Here is a 17,851-nt window from a genome sequence, read left to right on the forward strand (position 1 = left end):
AAGAAAGGAACAAGGACTATCTGAAAAGAAGGGCAGTATGTTTTTAATTTTAAAATATTTCTAAATTTTGGAGTTCCCGTCGTGGCGCAGTGGTTAACAAATCCGACTAGGAACCATGAGGTTGCGGGTTCGGTCCCTGCTCTTGCTCAGTGGGTTAACGATCCGGCGTTGCCGTGAGCTGTGGTGTATGTTGCAGATGTGGCTTGGGTCCCGAGTTTCTGTGGCTGTGGCGTAGGCCGGCGGCTACAGCTCCAGTTCGCCCCCTAGCCTGGGAACCTCCATATGCCGTGGGAGCAGCCCAAGAAATAGCAAAAAGACAAAAATAATAATAATAATAATAATAAAATATTTCTAAATTTAAATTAAACCTTCATTTTTATTGGGACTGAAGAATTATGAATTGTCACAGAAGAGTAAAAGGAAACATATCCAAGAAATTTAAAAAATAGTTTATGTACATATACAATTATATCAAACATAACTGTATCAACCTAAAGTTCCCAAACTTCTCATGTAATCTTTTTTTGCCTTCACATTTTAATTCTACAAATAATACATAAGCTTTTTAAAAATCCAAAGTAGTATATAGTTTACGTAAGAAATCTAACCCTATCACCTCATAGGCTAAGAATTCAAATAGTTTGTGTGTATCTTTCTTGAGGCATTTCTCTGATATTATCAACAAGTTATACAATATTAAGAATTCACAAATGCTTTAAGTTGCTACTTACTGCGATTCAGGTTTGGACACTGTGTTATGTAGGCATTAGGCATAAAGATGATTTTCCCCTCTTGGATAATCCCCTTGACAACAGAAAAGAGAAGCAGCAATCAATATTACAGTTACCAGTTCCAATGGCCCCTGTCACATGCTCTCTGCAGGGAAAGACTTTTTTTTTTTTTTTTTTTGGCAAGACTGATACCTCATTCAGGTGAGTTAGCCTTAGTCCACAACGACCTACTCCAAACCATGCTGTTCTAGAAACCTCGAAATGTCCATTCATCTTGAGAAAGCTACAATTAGTTACCACTGGTTTGTGCTAATGACATCACAGTACTTAGGATCCATCAGTCAATGTCCTTAAACTGCCCGACTAAAAAGGCATTGTTGCTATAAAAATTCTCCTCAATGCCAATGCTCTGGTCATCCTGGAACATTAAGTACTGCTGAATTACAGGATTTTTTTTAAGCAGGAAAAAGAGATCACAGAAACATATTAGACTAAAATGTTTTATTGATTGACTTAGTCAAGGAAATAAAATTAGACATGGGGGAAACTCCGTAACAATCTTGCTCTCAGCTAATTGAGTAACATGAATCTTTGCTGGTGAGTCTTATTTTTTTTTTTTTTTTTTTAGGGCTGCATCCACAGCACATGAAAGTTTCCAGGCTAGGGGTCGAATCAGAGCTACAACTGCTGGCCTATGCCACAGCCACAGCAACACTAATCTGAGCTGCGTCTGGAACCTATACCTCAGCTCCCAGCAATGCCAGATCCTTAACCTGCCGAGCAAGGCCAGGGAAAGAACCCTCATCTTCATGATACTAGTCAGGTTCGTTACTGCTGAGCCACAACAGGAACTCCTGCTGGTGAGTCTTAAGATTTGCTCAACATCTCACTGTGAATAAAAAGTTGGTTTTAATTCTGCAACTTAGTCTGGAAGAACAGCCCTAATTTAAGAATGTCTCAGTGAAAATACTGACTTGGCTTTGGGATTTTTCAAGCTGAATTTCAAGATGCTGTTTTTAGGGTATTTTTTTCCTGATTTGACGGAAGTGATATTACCAAACAGATGGAAGATGTGGAAGCTGGTTCAGAATATTGAGCTCAATCTATAAATAAAATATAGGCTTATGATAGGGCTGAAAGTCTTTTAGAGGGAATAACATTCAATGGTTATGTGCTCATCTTTTAAACAGAAGGTAATTGGCAAGTGCTGTTTCTGCCAATTATTTCAAGATAAAATATTAATTGGAAGTATTAATAGAAATAACAAGATCACAATGCCTCTCCCTCACAATGAGATATTTTTATTAACCTTTTCTTCTTTGAGGATGGCACAGTGGTTGTGATTACAAGAGGAAACAGCCTCACCACGGGTAGGAGGTCCCTGGCAGAGCTCCTCAAAAGGAATTCATCATCTCTTACAGGGGAATCCCAGGGAAAAATTAATGGGACACATCTAAGTCAATTAGCTTCTTCCTGGCACAAAGTTGCTCAGTTTTTTCAAAGCAAATTAATAACTCCTTTGAGAGGCCAGGGTATGTTTCAAGCACATTTGAGGAACTTGAAAAAAGCATGAAACTGGAAGTCATGGGCTTGGAGTTCAAGTTCTGGATCCATTCGTAGCTAACTGAGTGGACTTGGTAAGTCAACCAACCTCTCTAAGGTACAGTTGCTTTATCTGGAAAAGGAAACGCTTATAGGCAAAATCTATAGTACCTTCCATTACTCAAGCACTTAGTCAATGAAACAGGTGTCCAAACTGAATTTGTTACAATTTAGATCTCTGTGCTTTTGCTACCTTTCAAGTTTCAAATAAAATCAATCAAGAGCAGACATAGGTATAGATTTCCATCAAAGAATAGACCATCAGTGAGAGCTAAATGTCACATGAGAAAGTATCTCTAATGAGTCTGAGTTTGGATGAAGTAGAGTAACCACCTCTCCAGGTTTGCCCAGGATGTAGGGATTTCAGCATTAAAACTGAGAGAATCCCAGGCAAACCACGTCAGTTGGTCACCTTATGAGATGCCAACATGGTGAAAATACACGTAACAGAAAAGGGCTGGGTCCATCTATCTATTCCCTGTTGGTCAAAAGGGCCTAAATAATGCTTATTTTTATCAGCCATGGAAAGGGCCCTTGGGAACCTGGAGTACATTTGTCATAGTATTAATTACCTTGGCAAAAATAAACAGAAAGTCCATTTAAAAGGATATCCCATCCACTCATCCTGTAGCAACATATGTTATACCCAGCAGTATTCCTCTCGTTTCTTTTTAATGACTAACTGATTTTGTCACACTATAAATTACTAATTGCCTCTCCAACACCTTTCTTCTACCTGCCTCCCTCCTCACATCTGTTTTTCCACTTTTAATCTCCAGCACACACGTGTGTTACACAGATCACTAGGTGAAGGTCAATAATGTTAACTTGAACAAAAACGGAAATAAGTGCTGACAGCTTTTCAATCCCTATTATCACAAAAATGCAAAGCATTTGGTATTTTTTTCTGGGAGGGGAAAAAAAGGTTTTAAAGGTCAGCCTACATCCTGGCATAAAAACTTTTTCTTGCCAAATGAATCAAGACGGGAATGCTTATTTATTTGAGTGGATGTAAGCACATGCTGGATTAAAAGAAGAGTGGTAATATACTGTACAAATAGCAACTGTAACCCAAAGAAGTCTGAGTGTACATGTGTGTACCTGTAAATACAAACATGTGCGTCTATCCCAGCACCTTCCCACAAGAACCAAAAGGTCTTGCTCTGAATTGTCATATGAACTGGAGTCATCCCTCAGTAGTTGGAGGGTAGTGGTTTTGGAATCCCTCTTCCCCCACCCCCACCCCCCATGGATATCAAAATCTGCAGATGCTCAAGTCCTTTATAGGAAATGGCACACTACAGTAGGCCCTCTGTATATGCAAGTTCAAGTGCAGCAATCATTGAAGTCGACCAACGGTGGACTGAAACTGGGTGGCTGTGTTGATCTGGAGCCTGCAGATAGAGGGCCGACTGTATTTAGTGCCTGCACATTTGTCAATAAAAGCAGCATTTGCCAAGCATGTAGTTCTCTCTAGAAAACTATCAAATAGAATTTTACAAAGTATCAAACTAAAAAAGCATATAGAAGAACGATCAGCCATATTTCTCTCAGAAAAATCATCTATGAGGAGCTCTTTAGATGAAGACCTACCTTAAAGCACAGCCACTTCTCCCAAAAAGAAATGAAGAGTAAAATTATAGAATTTCTATTATTTCTCCTCATTTACTTTAAATGTATCCACACTTCACTGAAAAAAAAAAATGAAACCCTGGTTGGCCCTATTCTAGCAGACCTAATTTGATCGCATTTTTTGAGACCTATGCTTTATTTCATACCATTCATCATGGTCGTGTTTCTCAAATGTCCAGTTTCTTAAGAATTACCTTGAGTATTTGTTTAACATTCAGATTCCTGGGTCAACCCCAGATTCTGTTTCAGTAGGGTTGGAGTGGGCCCAGGAATCTTCCTTTTTAAAAGTTGTCCCAGATAATTCTCATGAAAGGCCAAGGGGCCCCTCTTTGAAAAACCCCGCCATGCTGTCAACCTTTGGTTTTTCTGGAACAAGAGCATTTATTCATGACAAGTTCACTGTGGTGAAAATAGCATCCACATCCAATAGAGATAGAGTAAAATCTCAGCTCATTTAGAACTGAGTGGCAACCCATCCAATTACTAAATTATAAACACCAGGAAGGCAAAAATCATAGGTTTTCACCTCAGCATCTCCTGCAGTTCCTATTATAGTATGTTTTACAATCAATACCTTACACGTGTCAAATTACTAAAAACTATGAATTAGACAACTGTAGGTGAGCAAACTTTGCCACTCAAAATGATCCACTGAAGGGTGATTGTTTAGACCTGAACACAGCCAAGACCCAAAAGACTCAGGAAGAAACCTTGACTTTCACACTAACTGACTAAAATAATTTAGATAGCAGGCCTATCACCAGAGGTATGTGCAAAGAATACGAGTGAGAGGGAAACTGAGGATCAGACTCCACCCTGAACCCCACTGTTTCTCTGAAGCCCCACAAAGCATTTAGTTACTAAATATTTCCTTTGCTATCTCCATGTAAATTGCCTTCCTCCCCTTTGAAGTCCCAAACCAATACCCCTACATCTTCTTGTCTTTAGCTGAAGATGGTATTTAAGGTGAGGGTTTGGGGCATTTCAGTTTTCCTGGGTCTCTCCCACATATACATGTTATTAAACTTTGAGTTTCTGTTAATTGGTCTCAAGGCAATCTAATTCTTAGAAGAAAAAGAACCTAGAAGAGTAGAGGAAAATTTCTTCCTCCCTGCCACAATATTGAACTATAGTTTTCATAACTATTCAGGGTCTATGAAAATCGGGAGTTCCCGCTGTGATGCAATGGGATCGGTGGCATCTCTGCAGCACCAGGACAATGGTTCAATCCCTGGCCCCTGTACTGGCAGCAGCACAGCACAGGTCATAGCTATGGCTTGTATCAGATTTTTGGTCTGGGAACTCAAAAAAAAGGGGGGGGAGGCCTATGAAAATCATGTAGAATATTAGTTGTTAAACAAAGGGTACATACCAGAATTTGAGCAGAGCTTGAGGGAGCACGATCATGTGTGAAATTCTGAAAGTGGTTCTGAGGTGATTTTGATGTGTCCAAGGAAAACTACCGATCTAGGGCCAGATCACCTGGTCATTTAACCTCTGAAAAAACCTAAGTTTTTGATACTTTAATTAGCTTTCCAAAAGGACATCTTAATCTTAGGCCATACACGACAGGTCTACTAACTTCAAAACAAGTGTTGGGCCACTGCAACATATATGTAAGTAAAATATATCATTTGAGAAAGTCTCAGAGTTACATGGGTTAACAAGATGGTGCTACAAGAAGTCCTGTTATTAAAATGAAGTTCTATCTCAATTGCCTTAATGGATAGATAGTATCCAAATGTCCCCAGTGCATTATCTGCATTAGATGCAAACAGTTTGCTAAGACAGCTTTTCAGTGCTGGCAAACAGAGGCTCTTTTAGGGAGCCTAATAGTCTCCCCTGAAATCTTATTTACATTATTAATTTGCTAAACAATCATTTGTTTGCACCTTGTTAGTGCAATGCTAAATCTTGGCCACTCTGAGGATCTAAATAAATCCCTAAGGGGGAGAGCCCAAATTAGTAAATTTTTACTATTAGTGTGATGGAAAGGGGAAAAAGATGGACCTTTTTTCCTTTTTGTTATATCCACCTGTTGCCACCTTCTAACTCCTCCTGCACTCAGCTCACCAGGCACTGAAAAATAAATTTGCACCAGCAGGTTGTAGATGATGGGTTTTTTGTTTGGGGCACTAATGCCCATGATTTCTGTTGTTCCAAGAACATTTCTCTTCTCACAGTAAGAAATATAGGAAGATGCAATTAAAAAAAAAAAAGATTAGAAAAATTACACCATTATTACCCTCTTATGCATGGAATAACTAAGTTTAGGCAAGCCCTTCTAACACTCCCAGCTCTCTGATACAAATGAAAGCAGCTTTGCCGCCAAACAAATGCTAATTCTTTTTTAACGCTCTTATTTCCCTGCAGATCTCTGTTTACACTGAAGAAAATGGTTCCCTTTTTTTGTATGCTAAAACACTGAAACAAATTGCTTTGAAAGGGAAAGGAAAAGGGGGTGGGGAGAGTTCCTGCCAGGCATGTAAATACATGGATGAAGATGTGTGCTGTTTATAAACTGGCAAGGACCCAAGCTTTGGCAACAGGCTAACAAAAAGTTAAGACTTGGGAAACTGACAGGGAGGATTTTCAAAATGCAACCAATTATGCATTTCTGCCCTGAAGACAGTTAATAAAATATTCCAGCTTGCACAAAAGCCAAGAAAGACACTTGTCGACTTGCATTATGATCAATAACAACTGTCAGCTCATTAGCATATCATTAGCTGTCCTGCTGTTCCCAAAGTCTTAATGCGCAGAAATATTAATCTACAAATGTATAAGATTCCCCCAGTTCTGCGACTTTGACTTTCTGCATGAAAGGAAAAATAAGGATTAGAGATGGGAGGCATCCAATATTGCTTCTTTTTCTATGTGCCTATAAACATATGTTTACCATCTGTAGAATTAAGGGAACCAGCTGAGGTAAAAAACAACAGCTGTGGCCCTTTTTAAAAGTCATCAATTTCACTTCCCAGTGACAGCTTAGCTGTTAAGGAGACAGTGATGTCCAGGTAGGGGGAAAGATTTCAGACTCAAATTTGCCAGACAGAGAGACAGACACAGAGAGAAAGCCTTGGCCTCTGTGAAAGGCTATGGGATGGGAATTCTCTCCGAGGTTCTCAACTATTTAGAAACTGTCAGAACACCTAAACCTCTGAAGCACTGCGCAATTCACCTAGACTTGTTCTTTCATGCTTTACCCTCTGGAACAGTGACAGCATAATCAGCTTAGACTGCATCAAAAGGAAACTGAGCAGTAGGCAACTACCTTGATAATGAAAATCTATGACAATCAGAAGATTCAGATAAGCCTATCACTACCAGCCAACTATTTTCACAAATGGGTGCTGTTTTGAAGTGAAGAAATCCCCTGCTTCTGTTCTGTGTCTCTGATAGGAAGTAACTAATGCTAGAGGCTTAGGCGCCAAGCACCAAGCAAGTGATTTCGTCATCTGCTCTTTCATCAGCAGCATTTTTCTTCCAGCTACCCATGAGGATGCACCAGGACCCAGAAAGTAGCTTTGACAAGTGAGGAGCTTTCACTTTGCCTATGAAGTGACCTATTAATATTTAAAATAGGGAATAATACAGTTTTAACCTGAAAACACATCATAAGCATTTTTAGTTCTGGAGCCATAAAGCAGGTGTGGTGCTTGGACCCAGGAGGCAGTTTCTACAAGATAAACATTAAAAGCCTGAAGATGGGCTGACTCTCATCTGAGAAGTGACTGCCTCTTTTACAAGGAGATTTTTGCAGTACTGAATTGATAGAGGTAATTTCTGTAATGAGACAATGACCTATTTCCCCTACCCTAGTCATTTCACCTTGCCAAAGGATGGAAAGATGCATCAGCTGGCATACAGGGTTCTAAAGGGGAGATGAGTTTTCAAAGGTCCCCTTCTGGGGAGTGACTGGATGGAGCTACTCTGACTGGGGAACCAGGGGAATCATGATATTTCCTAGGAAGATGGAGTGTGTGGAATTACCACCCCATTTGGCACTTCTCGCTGAGACCACCTGTTCCTTTGGCCCAGAGCACAAGACAGATAGGTCTGTCTCCTCCATGGGACATGATATACTAAAGTGAAATACACCACCATCTCACACAGTGACTAGAATATGGTAAGCAAGCCCCTAAGAAGTATTTCTTGGATGAATGGGCAAAAACTTTTGGGAAAACTTTAAATCTCTAAGCTTCGATCACATTTCCATCACTTACAGACTACATGAGATGTGCAAGTTGCTTTCTCTCTCTGAGCCCCCTTGCCTGATCTATAAAGTAGGGATAACCCAGTCGGCCCTTCATATCCACAGATACACAATCCGCAGGAGACATGGAGGGACAACTGTACTGTTACTTTATATAAGGGACATGAACATCCATCAATTTTGGTATCCACGGGGGTCTTGAAACAGGATATGGAAGGACAATTAAAATAACTCTCTCATTAGGATTCTCTGAAGGTGAAATGTAATTTGCTAAGATAATACACATATGGCCAGACATAGAACACAGAAAGCAGTCAAAACTGTTAGTACTCTATTCCTCATCCCCACAACCCATCTCGACAGCAAAATGATTGTCCAAGTCTAAGAACACCTGTTGTGTTTTCTGTCTGTGTCAGGTATTTGGGTGCTTAAGCAAGGATCCTTACATCTACAGAGAATTATACACACCTGAAGCTGGAATACATAAAAAGACAAAATTGTTCTCCCTCTCAGTCACCCACTCCCAACTGCAACAGAATTCCCTAAGAGACAGATCACGTGCCTATGATTACTCGAGTACAGTTAAGCATATAAGGAGAATTAAATACATAAGAAAGGGGAAGGGGATACACACTATAAGTATACTCTACTTCATATATTCTTATATAATCTTACCTTTATAAAAGACATCTTTATACTTTACAAATGAGATTCATAGCTTGTACATTAAGCATATACCATCTGCCAGCCATGTACCTGGTACTATCTGAAGCATTTGCTGAACAGAATAGATGAAGTTCTGGCATTCCCGTCGTGGCTCAGCAGGTAACGAACCTCTGACTAATATCCATGAGGATGCAGGTTTGATCCCTGGCCTCGCTCAGTGGGTTAAGGATCCAGCATTGCCATGAGCTGTGGTGTAGGCCAGCAGCTGTAGCTCCAATTCAACCCCTAGCTGGGAACCTCCATATGCCATAGGTGCGGCCCTAAAAACCAAAAAAAAAAAAAAGAGAGAGAGAGAGAGAGATGCAGTTCTGACCCTGGTCAATCTTACAATCTAGATAAAATGTCCAACAATAAACAAGTAAGCCCTCATATAAACCATTCAGCATTAGCTACCTAATTTGCAGAGTCCTTTGTTCAAAAATTATTAAAAACTTGAAGATAGCAACAGCAGAACATTAAACTGATCCTGGGGCCTTTCTAAGCACAGCACCCCATGGGTTGGCCCACGCTAAGTGCCCATGAAGCTACCCCTGCCTTTTCTTTCAAACTGTAACAAGAGTGAAAAGATGAAGTTTCAGTGAAAATGTACATGTATCCACAGATGCCTTCATTTCTTTTTCTTTCTTCTCCTTAGACTGGTTAATTTCAATTATCTTCTAGTCCAGTAATTGTTTCCTTCATCCTGCTCAAATTTGCTGGTGAATCTGAGGCAATTTTTCATTTTAATTGCACTTCTCATTTGCAGCATATCTACTTGGTTCCTTTTTATAATTTCTCTTTATTGATATCCTCACTTGTTCACCCACACTTTTCCTGACTGCCTTAAGCTCTTTGTCCATGTTTTCCTTTAGTTCTTTGACCACATTTAAGACAGTTGTTTTAAAGTCTTCATCTAGGGAGTTCCCATCGTGGCACAGCGGAAAGGAATCTGACTAGGAACAATTAGGATGCAGGTTCGATCCCTGGCCTCGCTCAGCAGGTTAAGGATCTGGCATTGCCCTAAGCTGTGGTGTAGGTTGCAGATGCAGCTCAGATCCTGCTATGGCTGTGGCTGTGGCTATGGGCTGTGGGCTGTGCCTGGCAGCTTTAGCTCCAATAGGACCCCTAGCCTGGGAACCTCCATTTGCCTCGGGTGTGGCCCTAAAAAGCAAAAAATTTAAAAAAACAAAGGCTTCATCTAGTAACTCCAACATCTGTGCTTCCTCCAGAATGGTTTCTGTCCATTGATTTTTGTTTCTTTGAACAGCAATACCTTTCTGTTTTGTTTGCCTTGTGGTTTGATTTGAACTCTGGACCACTGAATATTGTAGTGACTCTGAAGATCAGAGTCTCTCCCTTCCTAAGGGTCTGCTGGGTTGTTTTGTTTTGTTGCTTAATGCTGAAGTAATGCATTTGTTTAGTCTTTTACCTATTTTTTTGCAGAGACTGTATTCCTTGTTATGTCTGGTCACTAAAATCTGTTCCTGAGCTTATGTTCAAACAGTTTTTAGACTGAGATTTCCTGGAATGCCAGGAGCTTGGGGCATGGGCCAGGGGAGGGGGGAAAGCATGCTTTATGCTAGAGCTCTCCTTTAACACTTAGCCATGCTTACACTGATCCTAGGGATCAGTCCAAAATGAAAGCCTAGGATACTATCAGATCTTTTCTGAGCATAAATCTTGCTCTGGGTATGCATATAACTTTCTGAATTCCCCACACGAGTTGCTCCTGAATGCCTTAAACTGCCCAATGAATATCTCTCCTCAGCTCTTCCTTCTTGCTCCTGGTCGTCTATGGTATGAGTGTCAACTGCAATCTTTTGCCCCAGGTTGTTTGGTAGCTTCACCGTATTTTCAAGCCATGTCCACCATTTTTGTTTTAAGCCTAGGAGAATTCCAAGTTATATGAAATAGATGAATGTCTTGTGTCGGTCCTTCAGATGGTCCCAGACAAAACAAACATACAAAATAAGTTGTAGATAAGGTTTGCTCTGCTCACTGCAGAACCAGAGACCACCAGCCCACAGTGGGAACGTGGGCTGACATCTTCCAGACTGCCACTGAGCTACAGTTGGTGTGGGATGAGGGCAGGTAGAAGTGCCACAAAGCCTTCCTACTAATTGATGTTGCCTTTTTCCTGATTCAAACTTAACTTGGTTGCTGTAAACCTTTAATGTTTTCCAAAATTCTGACAAAGTTGGTTCTGACAGCTTCTGCTTGTTTGGGGATGTTTTTGTGGAGGTAAAGAAACTTGGAGCTGCCTACTCCACTGTTTGGTGACATACCCATGTTCTAACAAGCCCTCAAGGAGATTCAGATGCAGCCTAAATTTGGAGAGCCACTAACCTAAAAAAACACTAAAGCAGAAGCTGATTACTGATTGTGTCTTATACTTTGTGAGATCTTTTCAGAGACCAAGGTGAAACTCTAATCTAGACCATAATCCATGTCACCTGTCCGTGCATTCAAATGCGAGCCTTGAAGCCCATAGATCTAAACCAGTGAGAAAGTTCTCTTTAAAAATATATACATTCCTCAAACCTACATCTCAGATTCTCAACAAGTGGTATTAGAAATTTGAATTTTAAAGGCTTTCCATCTGATTCTGGTGCTTTTCCATGGCTGGAAACCTGCTGCTGTCTTTCATTACAGACCCAATATCCCTGCAAAAAGTGGAGTTTCACCAGCAGGTAACCAGCTACAAAACAAGAAGTAGCATTAAGTTTGAATCAGTTTGGAATGGTGACTCTTGGACACATGGAAAATCATAGAAGATAAAAAAAAAAATCACATGTATGTGTATGTACATGGATTATGCACGTAATCATATACAAACATGAATTATCACCCTGAAAAATTATGTCACACTTTTTATTTTGAATAGCTATGATATACAAAAGGGCTGAAAATAAACTCTAGCCAATGCCTATGAATGCACCACCCATCTTAAGAAACATCACTGTAAAACCAGCTGTAATTGAAAAAAATAAAAATCATTGTATAAAAAGTTAAAAAAATGAAACATTACTGTATCTGAAGCCTAATAAAATTCCTATTTCTTCCTCTTTAAAGTTAAACTACTCTGCATTTAATGCTTATCACTCCCATGCATGTATTGTTTTACATATGTGAATACATAAATAAGCAATATATCAGATTGTTTTGCCTTTTTAAACATATAAATGATTTAATACCATAACCTTCTCCTGCTACTTGCTTTTTCATTCAGCATTATGTTTGCAATTCATCAACTATTATTCAATTTCTGTTTTTAATGTTTACCACAATTTAAATATTCTATTGATGGACAGGTGTTTTTTTGTTTTGCTTTTTTCAAGTTTTTGAAATGAGCAAAAAAAAAAAAATTACTCTGATAATGCTTGTACAAATCTCTCTGGGTATAGGAGTTTCTCAATGAAGAAACATGGAGAGAAAATTTTCTTCAGTGTTTATACCTAGAAGTTGGGTTCCTGTTCCTAAGATATGTACAGCTTCAACTTTATACACAATCTCACTAATTGCTCCCTTTAGTAATTCTACCAGTTGAAGTATCCACCATGAGTACAGGTCCAGCACTCAAATGTCTTCTGCACAATTAATGTTGTCAGGTTTGTCTTTTTATTCATTTTTGTCAGGTTGATGGATAAGAAACAGTATTTCATGATGGCTTTAATTTGCATTTCCAAGGTAACTACTGAAATGGAATTCCTTCTAATATGTTCTTTGGCTAGTCACTAAAAAAGGAAATGCATTTTTACATCTTTTCTTAGATTTTCGAGTTATGAGAATCTTTATTATTGATTTATAGCATTTCTTTAATGGATACTATTTCCTTGCTAAATGATCTTATTGCCAAGATCATCTTTGATGAATGTATCCTCTTATTCTATAATAAACTTACAGATATTTCCTTTAACAGTTCTTTATTTTTTAATCTTAAGAAAATTTTCTCTACTCTGACAACATGAAGATGTGCTCCTACGTTGTCTTCTAAAATTTGCAAAGTTTTACTTTCACATTTAGGCATTTAAGTCAATGGTAATTGTAGTAACTGTTTTTTGCATATGGTATGCAAATACATATTTAAAGCTTCTCCTGGCACTATACACAAAAGTCAACCATGTCAATTAATATATACACATGAAATATTTAAAAAGCTGATTTTCCTAACCATTTATCAATGAATATACCCTTTTCCATTGATCCAGAATGCCACTTCAGTTATGCATGAAGTTTCCCAGTGGCCATGTATAATGGAAGAGTATCTTTCTGGCCTCTCCATTCTGTTCTATTGATTTATGTGCCAATTCTTACACCAATATGACACTATAAGACTCCTATAACTTTATAATAAGTTTTTATATCCAAAAGGGCAGTCCCTCCCTTCTTCTTCAGAACTGTCTTCATTATTCTTGGTCTTTAGACTTCCATAAGAAATTTAGAATTAGTTTGCAGGTTTCATCAAAAAAAAAAAGAAAGAAAGAAAGAAAAGAAAAAGAAAAGAAATCCTGTTGGGAATGTATTACAAGTTCATTGAATCTAAGGATTAATTTGGGAAAAAAACTGACAAGTGCTCTAAGCTTCCTTCTCTAAGAGCATGGTATCTCTCTCTAATACAATTTTTAATGGAATTTTATAATTTGCTTCATAATTGTCATATATATAGTTTACTTATTCTTAAATGCTTATGCACATTTTTGATATTATAAATAAAATACTTGAAATGCATTTTTATTGTTGCCATTGCTACTTTTTTTTTGTTCAGCAGTGTGATTTTGTTTTTGATTTTGTATTTACTCAATTGAAATGAAAACTTCTGTTCATACAAAAAGAGTGTTCAACAATCTTTCTGAATTGTCCTGGTAATCTAATAATTCACGGCTCCAATTTTTTGTAGACAAATATATTTGTGAATAACAGTATTTTTACTTTTTATAATTCTTCAGGTATTAATTTATTTTGCTGTTAAGAACCTATAGCAAAATATTGAGAGGAAATAATGGTGACAGGGATTCCTGTATGATTCCTGATTTTAACAGGAATTCTCTTAATATTTAAACCATAAGTATGATATTTCTATGTATGTTTTATGTATTTTTCATCAGGTTAATGAAATTTTAAATAGTTCTATATTGCTAAGAATTTTGTACCATGAGTCAGTATTGAAGTTTATATAGTGCTTTTTTTGCCTCTTGAGATAACCATAGTATTTTCTTCATGTTTGTTTAGTGTGTTGAATTATATTACTAAAATTACTAAAATTTTTGACAATGAAAATAGATTTGCATTGTTGAAATAACCAACTTGGTTTCACACACATGCATGCATATATCAACTATATTCCATATGGTAATTTAAAAAATTTTTTAACCTAATCTGTGTTCAAAAGTAATTTAATTGTATAATCCCTTTCTTATATACAGTCCTTGTCTAGTTTAGGAATCAAGGCAACATTATCATTATAAGTGAGATGGATAGTGTTCTCATCTATTCTCTTCTCTGGAAGAATTTATATAAGATTGGAATTGTTTACCTAAGTTAATATAACTGCCCATAAAACTATCTGAACTCACTGGTTATTTGGTGGAAAGACATTGTAGACTGCAAAGGTCTTAGTCCTTTGTTCTTTGCTGGGTCCATGCCCTGTGTCATGGGAATCTGTAGCATATACCATCAAAAAGTAGAGTCTCTTTACCACACATTTGAATCTAACCTTGTAACTTGCTTTGGCCAAAAAAAAAAGCACCAAAAATCATGTGTGAGTTTCAAGCACAGGCTTCAACAGGCCATTCCCACTTCTGGTCCAGTTCTAGAAACCCTGATCAGCCAGCATGTAAACAAGCTTAGGCTAGGCTATTAGAAAACGAGAGATTAAATGAAACAGAGATGAACCATCAAACTAAAGGTAATTCTACCAAAGCCAGGCCCCAGAATATCAAGCAGCCAACCAAAGATGCTCGAGTGAACTGAGAACATAACCATTCAGCAAAGCCCAGCCCAAATTGCCAGCTCACATAATTCTGAGTTACATAGATGGTTGCTGTTTCAGGCCATTAAGCTTTGAGTTGATCTGCTATGTATCAAAAGATAACTGATACTAGAGATTCTGAGTCATGAATTTTTATCATATAATAATGATTCCAAGACTACCTGGATTTTTCACTTCTTAAATTTTGAAAATTTATATCATTTTAGGAAACTGTTCATTTTTCTCTAGCTTTCTATTTTATTGTCACAAGACTGTTAATAAATGATCAATTTCTATTGTTTTAATTTCACACTGTTTTTCATGAGCTTTTTAAATTCATACTGGTTTTTACACCTTCTCCCATTTTTTCTTGCTCAAACATTGATATTCAGTCTAGGCTCTTCTTTTCTGAATAAGTTGTCTTTTCAGATGGTCTACTTTTAAGATGTTCTCTGTGTCTTTGTGGATCTGCTATCTGCTACTGTCTTTCTATCTTCATTTGAGTAATAGATTATTAAAATGGTCAAAAAATTCTTCCCTTCTTTGCATCTATATCCTTGCAATGTTATATTGCAAAAGAGCTCTTCCAGAGATGAAGTCTGTATCTTTACTCTTTGCTCTTGGATTTGGTTATGAAATTATTGCTTTGGGCAATAAATTATTAGCAAATATGTTCAAGCAAACAGAGCCTGGAAATGCACTAGTACCCTAGGGCTTCCTACATTCTTACACTTGGAACCTCAAGACTGCCATGTGGATCAGCCTGATTAGACTCCACATGGGGAAGGCTGAGATATACCAATCAACATCCAGCTTACTACCAGAGATGACAGGAAGCCACCTACTGACCAACCAACTGACCACAGATAATGTGAGGGAGCCCCTTAGATACCAGCATATCCTGGCCAAACCAGAAAAATCTTCCCATCATCCCAAAGAATTGTGACCTAAATAAAGCAGCCATAGGTTAAGCTTCTAAGTTTTCTAAGAAACTTTTTAGACAGCCATAGCGTACACTTTGATTGCCTGGTTTTATTAGTTCTAGAAAATTCTTAGCCATCATACTTCTAAAAGAGCCCATAACCAATTTCTCCTATTATCTTCTAGAATTTTCAAATATATGAATTATGTATACACACACACACACATAAAACACATGTAAACAAAATACACATGTTAAGTATTTTTCATATATATGTATAATCTCTATAATTTAACTTCTCCTATTTTCCTCTATCCCTGCACTACACTTAAAGTAATTACTTGACAATATTTTCTATTATGTTCTCTTCACCTGTGTCTAATTCACTGTTTAGTGGATTCACTGTTTTTGTTTGGTTTTTTTTTTTTTTCACTACAATGACTATATTTTTCATTTCTGGACATTTTGGCTCAAATCTCCCTGGTCATATTTATTGTCTCTTGTCATCACACACTTTTAAAATTTTTGTTTCTTTAGACTTTTTCAACAGAGAAAGTTTTAAAATTCTTTATCTTGTAATCCTAACTACTGCAGCCCTTTGAGGAATAATTGGGAAGTTTGTTGTTTCTTCCATTTTCACTCATGATGACTTAAAAAATCGTTTGCATGAACTTCATCTGTAGAAATCTTGTGTAGTCTACATTAAACTTTATTTTCCCAAAGATAATTTGTATTTTCTTCATCAAGAATCCCAAAGTACCCAACCCAGGATCACATTAGGATAGTTTCTTGAAATGTTCTAAATGGAATTGTGACAGTGGTTGCCAAAACCATTAAATTGTTTACTTCTGTGGGGGAAAAAAATAGTTTCTTGATCTTCATGAGTAATAGAAATCCAAATTTCAAACGTGCACGATGTCAGAGGTGTGATTTCAAATTCTTATCAGGGAACTATTTTGTGTACATGTGAAGATGAGGTAGAGAAAAACTAAGTACTAGATTGTCTTCCTCTGCTAAATAGTAGACTGCTTCTGCCTACCCTTTCACTGGAGGGTTAGTCTGCTAAGCCATGGCTTTATTTCAGAAATTTCTGCCCCAATTTCCAATCTTGCTTGAAATCAAAGCTATTCCCCACTGCCATTTCACAGACTATTAAAATTTAAGGCTTTAACCAGAACTTTTATACATTGGTAGTGAGAATTCAGAATAGTATAGCCACCTTGAAAAATACATCGGCATTTATTTTATGAAGTTAAACATACACTATACAACCCACCAATCCTACTCTGATATACTTATCCAAATAAAAGTGGAAACTTTTTTCATACAAAAGCCTACATACAAATGTTTTTAATGGCTTTATTCATATATGCTCAAAACTCAAAACAACCCAAATGTCCATGAACTGAGGAATAAATAAATAAATTGTAGTAAAGCCATACAATACAATTGGAATATTACTTGGGAATAGAAAAGAGCCCAGTATCTTTGATAAATATAGATGCAAAAATTCTCAAACTATTAGCAAATCAAATTCAAGAGCACATTAAAGGAAGAGACACTATGATCAAGTAATACTTATTCCTGGGATACAAGGATGATTCAACATATGCTAATCAATAAATGTAATACAACACATTAATAGAATGAGAGATCAGAATCATATAATTATATCAACAGATGCAGAAAAAGCACCTGACAAAAATACATATACTTTCATGATAAAAACACCCAAGTTGGGCATAAAAAGAACATACTTTGACATAATAAAGGCCATATATGACAGGCCCACAGCTAACATCATACTTAACAATGAAAGGTTGAAATCTCTTCTAAGATCAGGAAAAAAGAGTGCCCATTCTCACTTAGTCCAATTCAATGTAGTACTACAAGTCTTAGAGCAATCAAACGAGAAAAAGGAAAGAATAGATATCCAAATTGGAAAGGAAGAAATAAAAATGTCTTTGCTTGCAGATGGTATGATCTTATACAGAGAAAATCCTAAAGACCCCACCAAAAAAAATTTAAGATTAAAGAAGTCAGTAAAGTTGCAGAGTACATAATCAAAATATAAA

At 37.3% G+C, this 17,851-nt stretch overlaps 1 protein-coding gene across 2 annotated transcripts in view; it reads right to left on the minus strand.

The window, feature by feature from the left end:
• The window catches only part of NELL1 (neural EGFL like 1), a 936,230-nt gene that overhangs the window by 723,847 nt on the left and 194,532 nt on the right, over positions 1 to 17,851 (minus strand). For both annotated transcript variants that reach the window (XM_047776133.1, XM_047776134.1), the window contains exon 6: positions 732 to 804. In XM_047776133.1, the coding sequence (XP_047632089.1) occupies positions 732 to 804 (73 nt within the window). The remainder of the gene's footprint in view (positions 1 to 731; positions 805 to 17,851) is intronic.

Source organism: Phacochoerus africanus, chromosome 4 (assembly GCF_016906955.1).
Source record: "Phacochoerus africanus isolate WHEZ1 chromosome 4, ROS_Pafr_v1, whole genome shotgun sequence".
In the NCBI taxonomy this organism is placed as follows: Eukaryota; Metazoa; Chordata; class Mammalia; order Artiodactyla; family Suidae; genus Phacochoerus; species Phacochoerus africanus.